This window comes from Syzygium oleosum, unplaced genomic scaffold, assembly GCF_021117445.2.
Source record: "Syzygium oleosum isolate NSW1041296 unplaced genomic scaffold, Sole_v2.1 Sole_v2.05, whole genome shotgun sequence".
Taxonomy (NCBI): Eukaryota; Viridiplantae; Streptophyta; class Magnoliopsida; order Myrtales; family Myrtaceae; genus Syzygium; species Syzygium oleosum.
Window position 1 is genome coordinate 2,560,517 of NW_026607489.1, and position 21,740 is coordinate 2,582,256.

The 21,740-nt window shown below is 38.7% G+C and overlaps 2 protein-coding genes across 4 annotated transcripts; both read left to right on the plus strand.

Annotated features, from left to right (window-relative positions):
• Positions 1-438: 438 nt before the first annotated feature.
• Positions 439-10,237, plus strand: LOC115680825 (uncharacterized). Its single transcript, XM_030604672.2, has 17 exons — positions 439-807; positions 1,621-1,736; positions 1,814-2,077; positions 2,168-2,265; positions 2,540-2,702; positions 2,819-2,929; positions 3,446-4,477; positions 4,566-4,718; positions 4,801-4,900; positions 4,992-5,086; positions 6,312-6,503; positions 6,605-6,661; positions 6,736-6,807; positions 6,939-7,037; positions 9,138-9,269; positions 9,376-9,549; positions 9,758-10,237. The coding sequence occupies exons 1-17, from the start codon at positions 786-788 to the stop codon at positions 9,926-9,928; spliced, it is 3,051 nt and encodes a 1,016-aa protein (XP_030460532.1). The 5' UTR covers positions 439-785; the 3' UTR covers positions 9,929-10,237.
• A 2,072-nt stretch (positions 10,238-12,309) lies between these two features.
• On the plus strand, positions 12,310-20,836 carry LOC115680824 (CST complex subunit CTC1). Of its 3 annotated transcripts, none has more exons than XM_030604669.2 (17): positions 12,310-13,483; positions 13,626-13,744; positions 14,259-14,333; positions 14,423-14,501; positions 14,605-14,667; positions 14,782-14,859; positions 15,033-15,233; positions 15,971-16,075; positions 16,209-16,475; positions 16,551-16,749; positions 16,831-17,033; positions 17,128-17,739; positions 17,856-17,947; positions 18,786-18,987; positions 19,110-19,227; positions 19,349-19,683; positions 19,922-20,836. In XM_030604669.2, the coding sequence occupies exons 1-17, from the start codon at positions 12,380-12,382 to the stop codon at positions 20,108-20,110; spliced, it is 4,041 nt and encodes a 1,346-aa protein (XP_030460529.1). In that variant the 5' UTR covers positions 12,310-12,379; the 3' UTR covers positions 20,111-20,836. The 3 variants fall into 3 exon arrangements, with proteins under 3 accessions (XP_030460529.1, XP_056167763.1, XP_056167764.1); XM_056311788.1 differs by having other exon boundaries at positions 19,352-19,683; XM_056311789.1 differs by lacking the exons at positions 19,349-19,683; positions 19,922-20,836 and having other exon boundaries at positions 19,079-19,272.
• Positions 20,837-21,740: the final 904 nt, after the last annotated feature.

Here is a 21,740-nt window from a genome sequence, read left to right on the forward strand (position 1 = left end):
TGTGGTTCATAAACTTTCAATTCGTTCAATACGGTCTCTAAAATTTAACTCAATATGTAATGTGGTTCTATAACTTTTCATTTGTTCAATATAGTCCATGAATCAAACTAGTTTCTGAATTACATGAAAATATATAATGTTGTCCTTCCATTAATTTAAGTTCATTAGCAATATTGAACATTTTCATATAGTCCAAAAATCAGTTAAACATGTATTAAAAGTTCAGGAACCTATTACACATTAGGCTAAAGTTCATGAACCGCATTAGATAAATTAAAAGTTTAGGAATCACATTACACATTAGGCTAAAGTTTAAGGACCATATTATATTGCTTATTGTAAAAATTTAGGGATTATTTGTGTCATTGCATCTTATCTAGAAATTTAAATAATTTCCTGTTTATTATCGATAATTGTTCTGGTATCCCCTGTTTCAAAAATGCAGTTCCGCTCTCCCTCCATTTCGATGAACGGGTTCCGACAAGACGAGCAGCGACCCCGTCGATCTGCAAGCAGCCGTCTTCTTCTTCTTCTTCTTCAAGCTCTGCACGCGAGCGAAATCGATCGATCTGCATTCTTCTTCTGCTAGAAGAAGCAGCAGCAGAAGCTCGTCTTCTTCTCCTTCGGTTCGCGTGATCTCTGTTCGTTTCTTCTTCGCGCATTTCTCGCCGCCCCGTGATTCCTTTTTCCACGGTTCGAATTCCGCTTCACGCCGTGTTTGATCGCTCATCTTGAGCGGGAATTGGATCGGCTTTTGGCGTGCGTCGTGTTGGGTATCTTTGAAAATGGAGAACCCTCTTCGCTACGGTATGATTATCTCGATCTTGTTCCTCCCTCTGCTTTTCGGGGTTGATTTTCTGGCGAATTCGCTTCTAGCACCGGGGCGTTGGTCAAGTTTTTCAGTTTCAGTGTGTGGGTCGGTGGGTGGTTTTCCACTTGCTTGCTGATTGCTCCGTTTTGTCGCCGACTGAATTTGTGAAGTTTGAGTTCGTCCTTCTTGGGGTTTATTTTTGTTTTTCTTTTTCGGGACTTGAGGATTTACGGTTTTGGAGGTGTCATTGCGCGGATGTCGTTCACATTTTCACTATGGGAGAGTTTTGCGTGATGATAATGCCGTCTCTTTCTGTAATTACTTTGTGCATTCGGCCAATCTTGTTCGTGGGTTTTCCTCTTTCGAGGCGAACCTCTCTTTTAACTGTTAATTCTGGTTCTGGGGTCTATGCAAAGCATGTTTGTCAATCATGACAAGAATAGATATATAGTGAATCGGCACTTTGTCATGGTATGTGAGCTTGCTAGAAAGGAGTGGATTTTAATTATTAGATTTTAGTGGATAGGAACAATGGAAGCTCTCATTAAACACTTCCACAAGAGTCAAAGGGCTGTATATGGTTAGGAACAATGATGAACTTGGATGCTACTGTTTGAGCGAACTATACATTATGAATTATGTCAATATGAGTGCTGGATCAGCCACTTATGATGCAGCATGGATGAGCAACTTGTGCTGGGTTTGAACAACCTGTCTTGTTTCTGGTGCTTTGTGGTTTTGAAGTCCATAGGTATTAAATCATATTGATGTTTCATAAGGTTAATGATTTTGCCTTTTTCGCAAAGCAGATGAAGTAGACATTAAAGCGTGTACGAGTTTGGTTGATAAGATATATGGTGGTTTCTCTGATGGTTTGCATTTCGCTACTCCAAGTTCGAGCTTGAGGACAAATGAAGTTGACCTGGTATGTCCCTCATGTCAGTACTCATAGATGTAACGTTTTCATACTCAGAGACTTCCTTCTGACTTTGTTTCCTCTAGGTAAAAGGTGTCTTACAGATATTGCAAGGTTTATCTAGTTCTTTATTCTATTGGGACCAAGACAAGAAGTGTTTCTGTGCCGCAACTGGGATATATGTCACCCATCTTTCCCGGACGAGTCTTCATGCCATTCTCAGTCAGTTTAGCTATGCTGCTACTTGCTTAAAGCTGGTTGATCTTATAGTTGATAGGGTAAAGACATCTTCAAGATCACCTCCCCCTACCTTGAGGGCATTTGTATGTTCTGTTTCCTCATGGATTACGGTAAGTACTTTGGACTGAACACGCGTGAAATTATTGGCTGGTAACTAGTAGAAATACCTAGAGTGATCTTGGATTTATTTCTTGCTATAGAGATTGCGGCAAATTGCTTTGAAGGAGGAAATTCAGATGAGCAATTCACATAGTGGAACGACACCAACCCTGTTGGGACTGGCAAATTCTTTATCCAGGTCTGACAGTATACATATTTCATGGAATTAGATTATAGTCACCATTAATTTTAGGGATGATGTAATTATTTTGGTACATAATTGTTTTTGTCACGCTCTCTTGCTTCCTGCACCTATGTAAGAGAAGATGTTTGCCTTCAGTTCCTGCTACATTTTCTCAAACTTCTTTCATGGAGGAGCTCATTCTAGGTTTCAGTCTCAAAACCTGTTCTTGTAGGTATATGTTGGTTCAGTCTTGTTATAGTATTTCTGATGATGTTTGGTCATATACCAGTCTTTGCTCAGGTGCTGAGTATCTTTTGGAAGTAGTTCATGGAACAATTCCTCTGGCGTACTTTGAGCCTGTGTCTTCTGTTACAGCTTCTGAAGTGGCAGCTCATATCCTTGACTCACTTTATAAAAGGCTAGACGAAACTTGTCTGGTACAAGGTGGTGAGGTGCTGTTCTTTTATTGAGATTTGCTCTTTTTGATCTTTTCAGTTTTCAGTTTTTCTTTTTGTAATTTCTCTGCTAGAAGCACTTCAAAGAAGTAAAAAAGAAATGCTAATTACAGGAGGAAGCTTACCAGATGCTACTTTATTTATTTGTTGGAAGTGTGTTGCCATATATAGAGGGTCTGGATTCCTGGCTATATGAAGGAATATTGGACGATCCTTTTGAGGAGGTAATTGAGATTCATATTTCGCATTGCTGCTCTCTCTGCTCATTTTATAAAGTGAATTTGTTATTACAGAATATGTACCTCATGCAGTATCATTCTATAACTCCGATGAAGCTTTGGGTTAACTTTCTGTTAATTTTGCTGAATTAATAGTTTGTCAAATCAAGAGCTTTTTATGACCATGCTGGCGGAATCGTATTTGCACACCATTTTTCCAGTAATCTTCCTTGATTTTGTTATGATAATGCTGAAGTTCTCCCTTGTGCTTTGGTTGGAAGATGGGAAGGGGAGGAAAATGAGAGCTGAGGTAAAAATGTTGGGACCAAATTGGAAGTTTTTGTGAGAGAAATTTCATATCCCCATTTTCTACCCCCACCCCTTATTCAGGCCCCCCTCCCTCTCTGCCCATCTTCCAAACAAAGCCTTAGTCTGTTTTATATTTGTGAATATTTGGTGTGTTCTTTTTGGCCTTCTAATTGGCTTTCTTGCTTATACTGTTTCCTTTTTCCTCCCTGGAAGATGTTTTTTTATGCTAACAAGGATGTCACGGTTGAGGATGCTGACTTTTGGGACAGGAGTTATCTTTTGAGACTAGCACAGGATCGCAAGTTAGATGCTCAGCAATCTGTTGTCAATAACTCCAAGGATCGTGTACCTTTAACGGGTGATAGGAAGGAAACAACGGAAAGGGAACTGAATCCTGGCTCTTTGAAAGCTAGGGAATCGAGTGAGAGAGATAGGCAAGTGTGTCCTATCTTTATTAAGGACATTTCTAAATCAATTGTTTCCGCCGGCAAGTCATTCCAGCTAATACAGCACGTTCCAACAATTTCCTCTGATGCTTTGCTTCGGAGAAGTAATTATGAAGCTGATTCTTTAGGAGGTTCTGTTAATCTTAATGGCTTAAAAAAGATTTATTGTAGGCAGAGCATGGCCGGATTGACTCTATCAGAAACCTTTTCTGTGTCTCTGGCTGGTCTTATTGGCCATGTTGACGAATTGTCGAGATACTTTCAGCAAGGTGACCGCTTCCAATTGGAGATAATACCTTCTTTTGAAACCCATGCCAACCACCAAATAAAAGCGGGGAAAGGAGAGGAAGCTTTGCCTTCTTCTTACCTCTCAGAGAAGACATGGTTCAAGCTTTTGATGAATACAATTTCTCAAAGGAAAGAGATTTCTTGTGATACTGGGGCAGCAAGTGATATTCTTAATGTGGAGCACTGTAATATAGGTTCAGAAGTAATTAATGATGAACTTTCTGTTGGGTCCTTTTGTCCTGAGAATCCAGTTCTTACTGTTTGCCATAAAAGACTAGCTAAGAGTGTGGATGCCTGGAAATGGCTGAACTTATCTAAATGCTATCGTCTTCCTCCACTGAATGATGAGGTCACGTGGAAGGCAATTTTTGGTGAAGAGAGTGGACAAACTCGAGGAACTGATTTTGCATTTAAATTTAGTTTTGGCCAGTTTGAATATCAACATGCGCAAAATGACACAAAGCTATTGGAAGGGTTGTTTCCTTTTCCTACTCTTCTTCCTTCCTTTCAGGTATTCCATTTGATACTTCTCCGGACTATTTTTGCTTTGACTTCAATGAAATCTGTAGCAATAATCTTAATCGATAATACTGAAACAGGACGACATCCATGTGTCAGGACTCTTGCCATTTCAGAGAAATAGTACGCTTCCATCAAGAACCCTTGGTTGGATTCAACATGTTGAACCAAGAAGTACTCCCCTTCCTCTGGCTATTATGCAGGAATGCCTTGTAGTTTACATAGAGAGGCAGGTAATGGCACAGCTCCATTACTTTCATGTCCTTTTTTAGAAATGTACATTTAAAGTGCTGCTAACTTGCTTATGTGTCATAGGTGGATTATATAGGCAAGCAAATATTGTCAAAGTTAATGCATGACTGGAGATTGATGGATGAACTAGCGGTGTTGCGTGCAATATACTTGTTAGGTTCAGGTGATTCCTGCATTTTGCACTTCCATGTTATTTTTCAAGAGTAAGCCTTTGACATAAATTTCATGGCTCATGAGTTGAAGCAATAATTCAGGTGATCTATTGCAGCACTTTTTGACGGTGATATTCAATAAGCTGGATAGGGGGGAGAATTGTGACGATGATTTTGAATTAAACACATTATTACAGGTGGAGTTGGTTTCCTTGAGCATTACGTACAAGTTCTTTGTGTGGTTATGTCAACTTTCAATTTAGTTGATTCTGATCAGGTTTTTTTCATCCTTGCAAGTTTTTATTTGGATTCAACCAGTGTTTATTGACTTTGTGTTTTTCAGTCTTCTTCCCTCCAGTTTTTTATTTAAGAAATAATCTACATCAAGTTTCTGCTATCATCATATGCCCAAAAAAAATTCTTGAATGAAGTTCATGAGTTGATGAAACCGGGAACTTTGAGTAGTACAGCCCCTGTAGAGATTATTTACTAAGTAAATGTTTTTGTTTGAGTAATCTGGTTATCATTTAGCTTCTGATTTTGTTGCTATGTAACTTTTTAGGAAGATCTTATTATATTCATTATTTGATGTTCCATTGTCTGCTCTTTTGAAGTTCCATTTTCTTTGATTTTTGTGGTAATAGTAAAAGAACAACCAAACGAAGGACTAAACATCTGCTTGGTAAAATTGAAAGTTAAATACCGAAAATTTTAGTGCTGAAAAATGAAAATAAAATGTTGTTTGATTATTGATGAATATTTTGTATAGGATTATACTTCTTTTATTTTGCCAAGTATTGAGCTGTGAATATTATTGGCAGGTTTTGGGCTTTTATTGATGAATATTTAGTATTGAATGATACTTTTTTTTATTGTGCCAAATATTGAGCCGTGAATATTATTGGCAGGTTTTAGGCTTTTAGCAATGTAGTAGGGAAGATTTTATTTCCTATTTGGATGCCTTTTCTATTGAAAGAATTAAGTAACCCCACCCTTACTTAGCGAAATAAGTGATTTTTTGACCTAATTAAATCTTTTAAGTCAAAATTGGTTATGGTTATCAAACGTGCTTAATTTTTTTTAGTGCTGAATATATTCATTTTCAGTACTTATTGGAGTCATCAAACAGGCCCCAAGTGTATGGTCTTGCCTAAGAATGCTAAGAAGACATTACCACGCACATTTGTCTTGACTGTAATATTGTGTAATTGAATTTAAGCGTTTAGCATATTCAATTTGTCAGATGTTACTTGTTTTGAATATGAATATATTATTAGAGTGGCTGGTTCTTGAATACCACCACATGAATGGGGTAAACCACATGTTTTAAGCAAGCGTGCACATTGGGGGGTACAATGCTGCTGCAAGGAATGCTTGATCAACATAATGACTTTCCTAATTGACCATGTGCATTGACTACAGGAGTCCATTAGGAATTCCGCTGATGGGAATCTACTGACTACTCCTGATTCGTTAATTGTATCTATCTCTAGAAGTCAAGGCTCTAATAATGATGAGCAAAATACCACGACTGCCTTTGCCTCCAATCCTCGTAAAGGATCCGTACAGAGCTTTGGAATTGACGGTCTGGATTCTCTGAAGTTTTCGTATAAGGTTATTACAACGCTAAAAGACTCTTCAGAATGTATTGATCTTACTCTATTTTTCTGATAACCGCTAAGTAATTAAGCATCTATATGTGTTAATTGTGAAAGGTTTCTTGGCCACTTGAACTTATTGCAAACACAGAAGCTATTAAGAAATATAACCAGGTAATACTTTCAAATACTTTGTTTTACTAAACCCATTCTTCCTTTCTCTCATGGTTATTTGGCTTTGTCCACAGGTTATGGGGTTCTTATTAAAGGTCAAGCGTGCAAAGTTTGTCCTGGATAAAGCTCGGAGGTGGATGTGGAAGGTATTCATTTCTTATGGCATATCTCATGGATTCTAGGGAATATGGTTGTGAGTTAAGGCTAGAGAATCCCCACAAGAGTTTTTCTAACATTGGCATTATGAGTAGTCTAAACTTTATTTCGTACATTCCAGGGAAAAGGAATTGCAGCATACAGCCGCAAGCGTCACTGGTTGGTCGAGCAAAAGCTTCTCCATTTCGTTGATGCCTTTCACCAATATGTGATGGACAGAGTAGGACTCTTCCCTTTTTGTTGCTGTATTCGCATAAGTTCTTGAGGAGTAGTTGCAGTGTTTTGTAATTATCTTTGGGCATGGTCACTAGCCTGTTCTGCTTTGGCATGCTATTTGCTCTTGTGCTTGCCACTCCTAAATTTCACTTCCAGGACCATGCTTTCAGCAACTTTGGGATAACTTATATATATATTTTAGTTCATAGAAGATGTTTGCATGTAGTTTCTTTGTTTGTATACCCACTTCATCACTAATTATATTAAACAGATTCAAATCTTGTACTATTTTATTAATCTGCGGGCATGACCCCTATCCAGAAAAATTGAACTGTTTTCTTTTCTGGCTTACTGAAAAAAGAAACATTACGTTTCTCTCCATCGACTTAACCCAAACTTACACAAAGCGAAAGACCACCATTCAAATGAAACCTACAGACAAGCTTTTGAATTTTGTCATTTTCTTTTTATTCATGTTGGATGCCATGTTGAGAAAGTTTGGTTTTCATGCTTACATACCTCTTTGTTGACAGAGTATCCTCAATGTAAAATCATGATGCTGGAGTACTTTTGAAACTCATTTTATCATATTTTTTAGTAGCATACTATGACAGAAAAGGACAGGTGGAAGAATGTAAAGGTGGAGAGAGTGATAGTATGATTTACCTGGCTTAACTCAGAAATTGTGTTCCTAAGTTCTAAAAGGTTTAGATGACAAACAAACTGTTATATTGTCTTCATTAATATTTTGCTGATCTCTTTGGTGTCTCATCAAGTCTCATCTATGCAATCTCTTTTTTTCACTGTCCATTCCAGATCATTATGTTGAGACAAGCCTCGTGGTGTTACTGAAGTTAGCTTGAGTCCCAGTGGCGAAGCTTTTGTCTTTGCTCTCAGTTATACCCAGTCTGAATTTGAAATGGTTCTAAAGTGAAGGAACTTAAAATTATCTATATTAAGCAACATTGTGGTTATATCATAAGAAGAATTTGCAAAATATTTTAATTCTTCAAGAGGAAGGTTTAGTGACATAAATGTTGGACGTTTTGCATTATGGATGAGAAAATGATCTACCATCATCCCCTGGCACTAGATTTTCATGTTGGTAGTTGCATTGTTGGGTGTGCCTCTTCTTTACATGATAGTTGACATGTTGTCGTGTGGATTGTAGTGGTGCTGATTAAGTTGGGGAATTTGAACAAAGCATTATGGCTATCTTCATCTATGTAGATTGAAACTGCCGTAGGATATCATGCACTGGATGTCTTGCTTTTATTGATTGGCTGGTGAATGAATCAACATCAATGGTGGCAGATTGAGAGTAGCATTAGTTAATAGATAAATAATAGTGGATGGCGAGACATGATAGCAATGACATTGCAAGCTTATTTATATCCATTGGAAGTTCCAGTGAATGAATTGACCCCATGGTTTTTTTTTTTTTTTTTGCCAATTGACTGGAGGATAACAAGTTAAAGTAGTGTCAGGATCAAAGTAGGGTTTATGGCAAGTGGAAAGTTTGTTCCAGAACAAGACGGCATACTTTGTGAGTTTTGTTTTGTCCCCATGTCAGGGTTGTGTTAATGGTTTTTGTCAATTTGTTTCAGCATAAGAACATGATTGATCAACCAATTTATTCTGCAACCTTGTCTCGTAGTGTCAATTTTCAAGTTAAAGAATTTTCTGCGTCATATTCAGGTTTCTCTAATTTGTTCAATTCAATGTAATCGGATCATCTGTAGTTATTACCTAGTTGAGGTGTGATCAGGTTAGTCCAAAAGGGAAAAACTTAGTTACTTTGTATTGATACAATGTAGATGATGCAGTCAAAATGTTAAGAAAGGGATGGATCAGGTATGGACCATAATAACGGACGGAAAAAGAGCTGTTTAGATATTCTGGATATAGTATAAACCATAAGCTCCTAATTTCCAAACTTCATGTTTCTAAATATGCTACTTTTGAGCACAGCATCATATCTGAGTGGGTTTAGGTAAAATGACGTCTTAGTGGCAATAGTCATGTTGAGATTAATCATTCCATATTGAAGCCTTACCTTCTACCTAGAGTACGCACAGATCTCTGATGCATAATTTACATTCAGGTGTATCACAGTGCATGGCGCGAACTTTGTGAGGGTATGGCAACTGCTCGATCACTGGATGAGGTCATGGAAGTGCATGAGGCCTACTTACTGTCAATTCAGCGGCAATGTTTTGTAGTTCCAGATAAGTTGGTGGGTAGACATCTTATTTCATATGATGTTTGTGGTTTTTCCATTGAAGGAAACTTTCCCCCTGAGTTCTGATTTTTGAGTATTTAATGTGTGTGTTTGCATGTAGTGGGCTCTGATTGCCAGCCGGATCAACAGCATCCTCAGTTTAGCTTTGGACTTCTATTCTGTACAACAGACACTTAGTAGTGGAGGAGCAATTCCTACTATCAAGGCCAGATGCGAGATGGAAATAGAAAGGATCGAGAAACAGTTCGATGATTGTATTGCTTTTCTACTTAGGGTACGGCACTGTCTTCCCATTCTGCCATCACTAATTCAACTCAGCTTGATTTGCCTGAAGTGAAATTTCTGCATGTAATGTGGATTTATGTTAAGAAAACATAAGTATAGTTGTATCGCCGTGTGCAGACTAGCTACCTGATTCATGTGTATTGCGTGATATGGTACGGTCAAGCGAAATTGACATGATTTAAGTTTCTGATATGCAGGTCCTATCTTTCAAGCTTAATGTGGGAAACTTTCCTCATTTGGCTGATCTAGTGACTAGGATAAATTACAACTATTTCTACATGTCCGACGGTGGAAACTTGAAGACTCGCACTGGCACTGAAAGTGTGGCTTCTAGATTTGGGAAGGCGTCTTCTGGTGGTGCTGAGTAGATTCTGCTGTGATTGATTAGTCACCCATTAAGAGACAAAGGCTTTCTTGCATCTGGTGTTGCTTGCGAACATCAGCTTCGAGCTACATTTGGGAGGCCGTCGGAGGTGAAAAGTATGCACGAAAAACCGGGCAATCAGAACAAGCAGAAAGTACCTCTTTCCATTTATTACCCGGTGTTGCAATTTTTGGGTGGAATTTCTTTTATCTGTGCAACTCTCTCTCTCTGATGGTCAAGTTGTAGATTCCCTGTAAATCATAGACTATATTTCTCTGCTGTGCTTTTGCTAGCTACTGATGAGTACTCCAAACCACTTGTGTTTTGGTACTATAGTTCTGAGTTCGTCGGAAACGTCTAAAATATACATCAAGAAAGATCAATTTCTTAGTCCACATATAGGATCAATCATAGTCATATGAGCTTACCTGTGTTTTTCCTTGTCAATAGGTCTTTTGCCCGACTTGTGTGGGTTACACGTGGATACTTTAACAATTTGGGGTATGATTGCACGCCATCCATGGACCATGGCCCGGCAAAATTTTTCCCAATGAATGCCTGCGATTTTTTATTTTTAACATGTGGAGAAACCTCTACGCATAAGTGGAACTCGAGAGCCCGATGCTAGATAACTATTGAACCTAATTTTTTTTATAGGGTCGCGACGTATTCATGCTAGAGAAATAGCTAGATAATGGATGAAAAATGGACAAAATAATACTAGAATGGCATATACATATGTATAATATATATATATATATATGTATGTATGAATGTTTTTCTAAATGATAGCTTATTAAAAAAAATGATACAATAGTAAATCTAAGGAAATTTACTTGATTAAAGTATTATGACCCATTGATGAGTATGTCCTGTTGATCATCAGAAGCTATATCTTAGGTCATTATTGAATGAACCTCACTTTTTAAAAAATAGCACGTCTCTTTAATAATTATACAATTCACGATTTCAAGTATAAAGTATATCAGATAATTACACCAATATATCTCACTTAGTTAGAAATTTTATTTGGTTCACAAATTACTATTCAGTATCACTAGTAAGCTTATTTCATCCGGTGGATAAATTTGAATTGACTCTTACAATATCAGAATTATGTCAATCATAAAAAAATTTAAAAGTCTATCTATCTTAAAATGGAGAAATTAAAGAACCTAAAATCATATCTTATCACGAAAACATTCATTTATAAATCAATTATAGCTTTTACTGTTAGCGAAATAAATTCCCCTCATAAGATATATGTTAATAATAAATATATAATTGTCAATTAAGCATCATTGATTTTATTGAAGGTCAATACCACAAAAAAACCCCAAATTGGTACACTTGTAACAAATTTACCTTCCGCTAGTTTTCGTTAAATTTTGCTATTAAATTGCCGAATTGGATGACACGTGGCAGTTAACAAGTTTACCAGTTTGGGGTTTTACCTCTTCGTTTGTCACATATTTACCAATTTTTGATTTTTTGCTGTATTAATCCAATTTAACGGATGGTAAATTTATCACAAATGTACCATTTTTTGGGTTTTAGGTGCTCAAAGAATTAATTTGGGGTAAATTTGTCACAGGTGTATTAGTTTAGGATTTTTTGTGGTATTAACCCTTTTATTTGAATAATTTGCAACAAACAAATCGCATGAACAAATAAATCACCTACCTTGAGAAATATAGAAAATTTTAATAGAATGTCGATATTTATAACACAATATATTAAATTTACTTATATTGAGTATGAGGAAATAAAACATAATAATTAACAGATGTTACCTTGTGAAGAAATTAACAATTTATCTTAAACTTGCAACAAAATCTGTAAAGTAAATAGAATATAAAAATTTGCAACGTATTTAAACTCGCTGGCCCCTCCCGGTGATGGTGGGGTGACGGCGGGGGCGGGGAGGGCCTCTTTTTTTAAAAAAAAGGTCACGTCATCGACACGTAGGATAGAAAAAATAATAAAAAAAAGTCACATTAATATTTTCCGTTAACCAAATTGGACGGTATTAACTTTAGGACTCGAATGAACCAATTTAACAAGTTTTAGGACTTGATTAGTTTTAGAACTTAATTGTATTTTCGTGACAAGTTTTAGAATTTCTAATAAACATATCCTATCTTTTTTTTTTTAAGAAAGTTCATTCTGGGAGGAATTTTGAGAAAATGGCTGTACTATAAAGGGATTTCCGAAATTTCTCCTTTGTTCTATAATGGGCTTGGGCTTGGGCTGGCATTCAGTCCACCTTTAGTTCGGTCCGGCCCAAAATCCCAGGCCCAATAGCCGCCAACACGTTAAAAAAGCCCATGGTTTTCCCGCCACGACACTCCTCATTTTCCCCTCCCTCCATCCCAGACTCCCCCGCAGTCACCGAGTCGATCGAGCTTCTTCCGCCGCGTACTGTACTGTTCGGTTCTTTCGCGAGGTGGCGGCGATGGAGGGCTCCGACGCGACGGTGCTCTCTATCTCCGATCTGCTCCGCCGGTCTCGCCCTTTCTCCGCCACGTCGTCTCTCCGGTCGACCCCCCGCCGTCGGTTCTCTCCTCCGCCTCCGGAACCGAGCCGCCGCCGCGAGGAGTCTCGCGATCCCAGCCCTAGCCCTAGGGTTCTTACTCCTCTGAACCACCCCGCGATGCTCGTAGGGACCGTGACGATTCCTGTCGGCGACGGCGACGGCGATTCCTCCGCAGCTCTCAAGTGCTCGAACAACGGCGGCACTTGCTTCCAGTTCTCCGACGGTGCTTCCAGGATCTGCTGCGACGTCCTCGACTTCAGCGCTCACCTTTTGGGGAAGAGAATCCGTGTGGTCGCTTTCAATTTCATTCCGTTCAAGCACGGCGGGGGGTTTCTGGAGATTATTAGATGGAGCTTTGCCCAGTCCCATGGTGGGCTCCGGCCTTGTTCGAGCTCGAGCGCGCTTGCGTTGGGTTCAGGTTCCTCCTCCGAAGACTGTTCCAAAGCGCGTTACTGTGTTCGTGGCGTGGTGGAGTCTATCAGTCCCGTTTCTGTTGTTCCCTGTTCCTCCGGGACTAGCTTTGGCTCTGGCAGCACGAGGAATCTTCGCGGTTTCCTAGCACGAATCATGATTTGTGGATGTAAATTATGTGGCTCCAGAGATATAACTAAGGTTTTAATGGATAATTCGAGCGGGAGTTCTGAAAGTCACGCTTATTCTCTGCCCGAGTTTGTGTATTTCTGCGGGTCTGCTTCGTTTTGGCACCCTGCAATTACTAAGCTGATAGGTGATGTTGTAGTGTTATCGCGATTGAAGAAAAAGTTGGTTTACATAGGGAAGGATGAGTCTCAGGTGATGTTTGTGACGATGGAGAAGTCCCTTCTGCATCTGCCCGAAATGTCTTCAAAAATGTCAGCGCATGAGAGGACTAGTAGTGAGAAAACAAGACATTGTATTATTTATACTGGCCTTGTGACTGGGATCTACATGCAAGGAATGGTTGTTGAGCTGGATAAAAAAGTTTGGCTTTTGCTAACTGATCAGCAGTTTCAACCGCCCCACAGTCTAAGAGTTGGCGCCATTGTGCGTACTTCGTCTTCCTTAATGTTTGTGCACAATATTGAACTTTGCTGACAATAAATTGAGAAAAAAATTGAAACGGGCAAGGGTTGTGGTTTTACTACTAGCTTTCATCACCATAATATTTCCTCGCTTGTTCTTGCAGATTTCTGTGAAAAATGCTCATCTTCTGAATGGAAAATATTCTTGGGCAGAAATGCTGATACTTGGAGGTTGCTTTAGGACTAGTATTTTGGTAGAGTCCTTGTCCCCTTTTGAAATGAGGTAATGTTACTTTTAGTTGTTTATTTGTTTATCTTTTGCTAATGGGTATGTTTATTGTTGAATAAATAGATAGACAGGTCGAATGATCTTGCTCGACACCCCATGCTTTGCTTATAGAAACGAATCAATTTTACAGTTGAATTACCCAGTCATGAATAATGTCTGCAAGTAGATAAATCCTTTTTGCTCTCACTTTTCTGGCATCATATATAATAAAAGTGAGTATTCTCCTTACAGATGCAAAGTTCGTACCATCTTGCGTAATTCTGTGGAACATAAAAGTTCTTTTATTGTTGCTTGCATTACTCTGTATTTCTCCACTTGCTCAGTAGTGAGACATTCGGGAGTGCATCTCCTTAAAGACGCTGGCATGATGTACAGTAATACTGCTTTCATGGGTGTTGACAAGGGTAATGTGTTGTTGACTGAAGACGAAGTTCTTTACTTGGGGATGTCTGGCCATAATAAAAGTTCCCCTCCAATGAACAATGATCAACTAATTTACCTTTTGCAGCTGCTATAATTTCTCAGATACACAGAGCATGTTGGGAAAATTCATTGCAACCCTGTCATATCCTGCCAGGTTATGGTAGGGGCATTTCATGTTCTTATAATTGATATAGTTTTCGTGGTCATCTGTCAATCTTATTGGTCTAATTTCTTTTTGGACTTTCCCAGGGTTCTCCTCACAATTTCATGTTTCCGCAAAAAGTTTTCTGGGATCTTTTCTGAGAAGGAGATTCTGGGATCGAAAAATGTAACTTTTTGCCACATGATTTCTGTCATTTCAGTGGACTTATTTTCACATCTTATCATATGGCTTTGTCTTTCACTAACTAATGGTTGAAAGGTGATCGCAGAAGGAAGGACTGTTGCAGATGTATGCTAGTTCACATTTACCTTCCTGGGCATTTCGAAATCGGGTAAGTTAAACTGCTGTTGGATGGAGCAATGCAGTATATATTTTGCTAGATATTCATTTTTTACTTTCTTTCTTTGTTCCCCATGATTTACTATCAAAACTCACTTGGTGGCAGCATGGAGTTTTCGTGGAGATGTGTAAGCATGATTTTTGTGGCCATGGTTGGGAACTAGGCTGCACGAAGCTGAAATTGGTAGGTCAAGGGCTTAGCTTCGCTGTTATGTTTCTAGGAATCATTCTTTTTTCTCATTTCTCTGCCCTATAAGAAGGAGCATCAGTCCTTTTTTTTTTTCCGAGTGCTATGTTCCGACAAGAAATGCGATTTGACGAGGGAAAATACTTAAAAGTTTTTCTTCACTAATTCAGACAGTACCCTTCTCCTTGTTGGTTTGTTGTTGTGAATCCATATGGGAAGGATTGTTGGTGGAATCAGAAAAGGCTTGTAAAGTATCAGATGATGACAACAAAAGCAGCAATCTTTATGGTGTCAGAGGATCTTATAGTCAGTTAATTAAGAGGATCATTCCAAGCGACAACATTGGTGTCACTCTACTTGGAAATCTCAAGGTTCCTCTTTAATCTTATGCTTCCCTTGTTTACTGGAAGATCTACTTTTATCCAACAGTCTGACTATTTACAGTCTCAATTGAAGTTTTCTTACCAACTTATAGCTCAAGGTACATGGGAGATTTTCTTTTGGCCACGTATGAAAATCAACATGAGTGTAAGAACTACATATGTCATAAAGTTGGAAGGAGCCGTAGAGTTCCAGCCAACAAAATAAGTTTTTTACTTACAAGAGTAGGAAAACTAACATATAATTTATCATGATCCCTTCCACAGGTTTAGTAACTTATTAATCAGTAACGAGTGGTTTTGTTGTGGAAAATACATCACTCAAATGAGCAAACATGATAATACAAGCAGATATTCATAACTTGGCATTTTCTCTTTCTTTGGTAATAACAATCTGACATTTCATTGATAGGAAGAGTGTTGAGATTTTTAACTCTTGGTCTCATCTAGATGTTAGGGATGCTGGTTAAAAGGTATAATAAGGAAACAAAAGAAGGCATGGATGAAACTCTAGTGCAGATAACGAATATAAAGGGACATGACAAGACGCATTTAGCAGGTATTGGCATAAGAAGATTCGAGAAGCCAACCTTATTTGGAGAGGATAGGCTTTGCTGTTATGTCTATTCTAATTTTCAGTCATCTTTGCTTCCGGTTATTTGCGCGAATGGTGAAAATTGGCTTTCCCAGATCTAATTAGCAGTGTCCTCTCTCTTTTCTCCCGTAAGGTTTGTCCATTTACCGGAAGGTTGCAGTTGGTTGATGCCACCAGAAGTCTTGATGTTGTCATTCCTGACCTTCCATCAACTTGGAATTCCAACAGCCTATATGAGGTCGTATGTGAAAATGATGTCATAATTTTTTCCTTTCATATGTATATGAGCTTGTTGAAGTTAGTAGGAAAAGGCTCTACTTGGACTTGATATATTTAGGATCTGGAGTAACTTTATTTTTTCATATGTCCAGGTAAGCGACTATAGTGTTATTATAACAGGTGTAACTCAGCGGACAGGTCAACTTAGACCATTTGATCGAGAATCCTTTTCCTGTAGAAGTATCTTTAATTACATACCCTTGGTGAGGGAGATGGGATTGGACATCTCCATCTGTTTTCTTTTGAACGATGCGAACCGCATAGATTTTCATGAGACCTCCGAGGATGGACATGAGGAACTTGGCAGTGGCAGTTATCATATATTGCGTATAGTGCACAAGTTTCCTCTGTTGCGAAAGGTGCGCACAATTGGTTATGTGGTTTGATTGCTAATGGAAATAGTTGTGTGTGAGTACTTTTCTCTGTTTTCACAGTTATCAACTGATCCTATGATATCGGCGTCTATGTTCGTCGAGGCCATAATCTTACCATGGTACTTGTTTCTTGCGGATAAAGATGGAATGGAACGTCTACCATATGCTTTGATGGACCAGCTGGAGGAAGCTGTGGGACGTAAGTCCAATAAATGGGCTGATGGTTCCTCAAAGAGACTTAAAACTGATATTACACTGAGTAAGTGCTTTCTTTTTCAGGCTAACGAATAGAGTTGTGATGTCGGGACAGATGATAAAGCCTGTTCACATTTTCATGCAGGCAATGGCGATAGAAGGTTCCATGACTTGAATTATCATAAAGTACCATGCCAGGTTACTGTTAGAGGGGTAAAAACCGGCTTGCCCGCTAGGCCAGGATCATTGGGTCGTGTTAAAGACAATAGCAGGAATGGCATTTCCTATAAAGTAAGCCCTCACAAGGTATGGCTGGAGTTTAAGCCCTCTGATGTCTCCAAGTATCAGGTATCAATTTTCCAGTAACATTTCGCTCTACATTTGTTTTTCACCAAGATCTTGCTTGGTACAGAATGAGTAATGTTGATCTCATTTATGACAGACGTTGAATATCGGTGGCTATTATATACTAAATCATGGTAAAGAAGAAAAGCTCTGTCATCTTGAGGACTCTGCTAGGGGTGTGAAAATTCATTTTCCCCCTGAAACAAAGTTGTGGAGGCTTTCGTTCTCTTCTAGAGATACTCTCCTTCACAATATACCCAATGATTCTCCATTGTGCTCTGATCAAGTTCTTTTGGGAGAAGAAAGTGGAAATTTCACAGAGGCATTCTCTGGCTATTCTTCAAAAAGTTTCCCTGATATTTGTCTTGATGTATCCACTGAGGCAGCAGGTCCCTTTCAGATGGATCTTCTGGAAATAGAACATAGCTTGACAAATCCAACTGTTAATACTGAGGATATCACTGTGTCTTCATGTAGCGGGGACATGATTTCTTCCCTTTCCTGTAAATTTCCTAGTCGTGGTCATCTTTTTCCAGATGGGGATCTTGTCAGTATTAATGGAGATGTCGTTGCCATTCAGAGATTTGAAAGTACTTCCTGCAATCTGTTTCCAAGCCATGAAAACCTTCTCACAAGCAGTCAACAGTCCAGAGATTTTATTGGAGATACAAGTAGTATCCGTGTTCACGTTTTGACGGGCAATGGCACTGTACTATCATTTTAACGTCTTTTTTTGGGATTTAAGATGAATTGAACATATTATCTTATCACGTCCTTACCAAAAAAAAAGAACATATTATCTTATCTCATTCCTTCTAATAACAGGTGCAGATATTTGGCTCTTTGAGAAACCATGCTTATCCAATCGGTTTTGGACCTGGTGTAAATGCAACATTCTGTAGAATCCTGAAGCTCGGGTACCTTTTCCTACAAAGTGCAAATTCAGTGTTCCAAGCTTTATTATGTGCAGTTCAATGACCAGTGATTTAATGTACTGTTGTATGCTCTCTCGAATTTTGTGAACATTATTGTTTTACTATGCAATACTAAATATTGGTATCATTTGTATTTGTATGTGTTCAAATGTCATTGATTAGAACCATCTTTTGGAATTCCACATGTATTTTATATGTCTGATGTCCAAAGATAAATCATTCCCGAGAGTTCCAAGGTACAAAGAGGGTGGCAATCATCTTTTAGCAACCAATTAGTGAACCATGTGGTAACTTGCAAGTGCTGTCCATGGCAGTTATTCTGGGAGGATTAACTTAGTCATGGACAAAAAAATTTCAAATGATTTGTATGAGGGCAAATGTGAAGAAGGGGAGTAAATGTGGTTAGACTCTATCTGACAGCTGAATGGAGAGAGTGACGTGAGGAGGCTGTGCAAGTCAAAAGCGGATATTGCTACATGATCATTTTGTGTAGGAAATTGGAAGTCCATTACGTCTTAAGTTACCAATTTTTTCTGAAGTTCTACCCCTTTCCCTACTCAAGATCAACTCTACGAATTTGTGACGTTTTCCTCAAAGATATGCTGTTGGCCCATTTTTCCTCAGGCCAAGTGGAATCTATTTCCAGCACATTTGTATGTTTGTAGTTTCTACACAACCCATGATACTGTTTTCCTCTGGCTGTGTGGCCGGTCGGATGCGGTTTTTTCTGACATTATATATGAGCTGAAGTTTATATATTTCATGTGCGGTTTTAAGTTTGCTCCAACATGGGTAATTTATTTGGTTTTTTATTATTTAGTGGGCAGGAAGGATTCTTGTTGACACCAATATCATTCATCATGACAAATTCCATGAGGATGATCAATGAGCAGTGCGGGACTAAGGATACTGCCATGCAGTCTGTGTCCGACAGAAAGGTCGCCTTCAATGATGCTTCTTCAGGTTTTATTTCTGAATTGACACAAGACCCTGGATGCAGCACGATGCAACTCCGTTGCAAGGTATATTCTTGTGAATAGGTAAAATATATCGCGAGACAATTGTTATCCTGGCCCCCTCCTTTTTATTGTTGTTCACTTTATTGTTTGGAAGGTCCTACTCATTGCAGTTTGATATGATGAAGGTTATTGCTGTCCACATTCTGATACTGGAAAAGACAAATATAGAAACAGATTGTGTACAACTGGGGTTCTCTCACCGGTCCTCTCTTGTCAACATTCCGATTGCTGGTTTTGTAGTTGGTAACTTTGCCTTCTCTCTAGAGGATAACAATTAATTGGCTGTAATTTTCCTTGCATGACATGGTTTAGTCTTGCCCTTTATCTTCACTTTTCCATGTCTTGTGTTTTCTTCTTTGCACAGAAGATGGCTCCTCTTTATGTTTTTGCTGGGCTAATGCTGATCGGGCATCGACCTTGTTAAGATTGAACGAAAAGCTCCCAACGACAGCTCTAGAGAGCACTAACTGGACGCTAAAATGGGTTGGAAAAGAAAAAAATGCCTCCAGAACAAGTGCATATTATGTTGATAGATTTCTAAAGAAGCATGTCAAAATCACTGTGAAAAATTGTGGGTCCATGCTGGATTCTTCTCGTCAAGATCTTATGTTCTCAGTTGGTTCACATGATGTCCTCAGCAACTTCGAGGAGGACATTCTGAAATATATTCTCTTCAATGCTAGCTTTGCCACAGATTGGGTAAGTTAAATTCATGCAGGATCTGTTCAATAAGTTCATGTTGGAAATGTTATGATTTTCCTACAGTAACTTATTCATAGCCTGGAGAACATGCTCAGAATCCTATTTTCTCTATGATTATCTTTGTGGCCTTACTTACTGAAAGTTCTCACTTCCTCTGTAGAACTCTGGTATCACTCACCTTGCTCATGCTGATATATTCGCCGAACTTTGTGCATTGTCTCTTTTATTATGGCAGAACATAGTTGGAACTGCCATGGATTTAAATGCTGCTCGACAGTTGGAGAAACAGCACTTCCTGGAAATGGATATGGAATCGGAGTCCATTCAGCACATGTGGGCAGTGGAAGTTTCTCATGTAAACCCTCTTGCTGAGGCTAAAAGGACTATCGAAGAGTTGCTACCCAGCAGTCGCTGCAATGATTAGATTGGTTGCAGGATATGGGTGGAGGTCTACTCATCATACATCTGCTGAATTCCGGGGGGGTTGTCCAGGTGCTTTTCAGTGGGCCTGGCTGTTGCCTTAGACCCTGCTAGGCAAGTGCAGAAACATGTCCCACAGTCAGATTAAAATGCATTCGAGTGCTCAGATGTTAAGATCCAGAAAATTAATCTGACAAGGCCCAAGGTGTATACCAAAGGCTTGAGTTCTCGGTATCTCCACAGATCATCAGCAACTTGAGAGGTACCATAGTTTCTGAGGGCCTAACATGCCTTGATATAGGCTGCTATGTTTTGTGCGCTGTGCTCCCGTTCAGCAAGGGCTTGTTTGTGCCTAGTGATGGGATCAGTGTTCACCGTTTCTCAAAGATACCTCCTTGTTCTCCAACTAAAACTTAATTGATCACATGAGAGTCGCCTTATCAGAAGTTGATATCAATATCTTCCAGTGAAATAAAGTAAGCAAATTTTAGAGGAGAGTTGTCAGAGGTTGGAAATCCAAATGAAGGGCGACTGGTGGGGGATTGCTGCTCAGCTCAAGCTGATTTCGATGTGTTGTTTTGATTTTATTTTTTCATTTTATATAAGTAGCTGGTGAATGTTGCTTAGGAGGCAGAAATGTTGGTTTTTCTCTTTGATATCCTGAGCTTGTGATTGGCAAGGCTTCACCGAGTGGTACTCTTTTGGAAAATGTGGGTGATTTTGTGTTGTCCAGTTCCTTTTAGCAGGAACCATCTTCTTAGCCCCTGCCATTAATCCTGAAAGAACAAGCTTGGGGAAACTCCACCTCTTCAAAGCCATTTCCATCCCATTTCTCTGTGTCACTCTCTCTTTATGCCATTTCTGTACCCTTTTCAAGAGAGCAAGCTTGTTGGGTTCCTATCTGTTTTGGAACCATTCAACTCGTTAACTAAAATAGGCCCAGAAAGTAAAAATACCTCAATCTTACAAGGTTGGGTTTCGGCCGAAACCAAAAAGGTTAGAAAGCATCTGATTGTGACCTTTGCTAAAACGTGTAAGAGAAAAGAAAAAAACAAACAGTGTACAAAGCTTTCTGCCATATTATCTGTGAACTCCAATGAACACGATATTATCTGAATTCTCGACTTTAACCACGTATTCTTTGTGGAAAAATTAACAAACTTATTTTCAGTTCGTTATAATGTAGAGAAATTTTTTGAAGTTTTAACTAGGGAAAAATTATCTAATCAGTCTTAAATCTGTTGTACGGATGCCAATTCAGTCCCAAACTTTTCAATTTTATCAATTTAGTCTTAAATTTTTGCTCAAAATTTCAATATAGTCATTCCGATCAATTTTCGTCGGAAATCATTGACTTGGCGGTCCAGTCATCACCAATATCACCACGTCAGTGATTTCCGGTGAAAATTGATCGAAAGAATTATATTGGAATTTCACGCAAAGATTTATGTCTAAATTGGCAAAATTGAAAAGTTTAGGACTTGATTGACATATGTATAATAGATTTAAGATTGATCGGACAATTTCCCCTTTTAATGACATCATTGATGGCGAGACACATGAATATGTTAGTTATGTCAAATAAGATGTTACTCTTGTGCAATCGACAATGAGTGTATCAAAAAAGTTCTACC

Excerpts from the sequence above, each read along its gene's own strand:
- LOC115680825 (XM_030604672.2), top strand. The coding sequence starts at position 786 with ATGGAGAACCCTCTTCGCTACG. Across the intron at positions 4,478-4,565 it reads CTCTTCTTCCTTCCTTTCAG|GACGACATCCATGTGTCAGG; the intron begins GTATTCCATTTG and ends ATACTGAAACAG. Across the intron at positions 6,504-6,604 it reads CTCTGAAGTTTTCGTATAAG|GTTTCTTGGCCACTTGAACT; the intron begins GTTATTACAACG and ends TAATTGTGAAAG.
- LOC115680824 (XM_030604669.2), top strand. The coding sequence starts at position 12,380 with ATGGAGGGCTCCGACGCGACGGTGCTCTCTATCTCCGATCTGCTCCGC. Across the intron at positions 17,948-18,785 it reads TGTAGAATCCTGAAGCTCGG|TGGGCAGGAAGGATTCTTGT; the intron begins GTACCTTTTCCT and ends TTTATTATTTAG. Across the intron at positions 19,228-19,348 it reads GATTGCTGGTTTTGTAGTTG|AAGATGGCTCCTCTTTATGT; the intron begins GTAACTTTGCCT and ends TTCTTTGCACAG.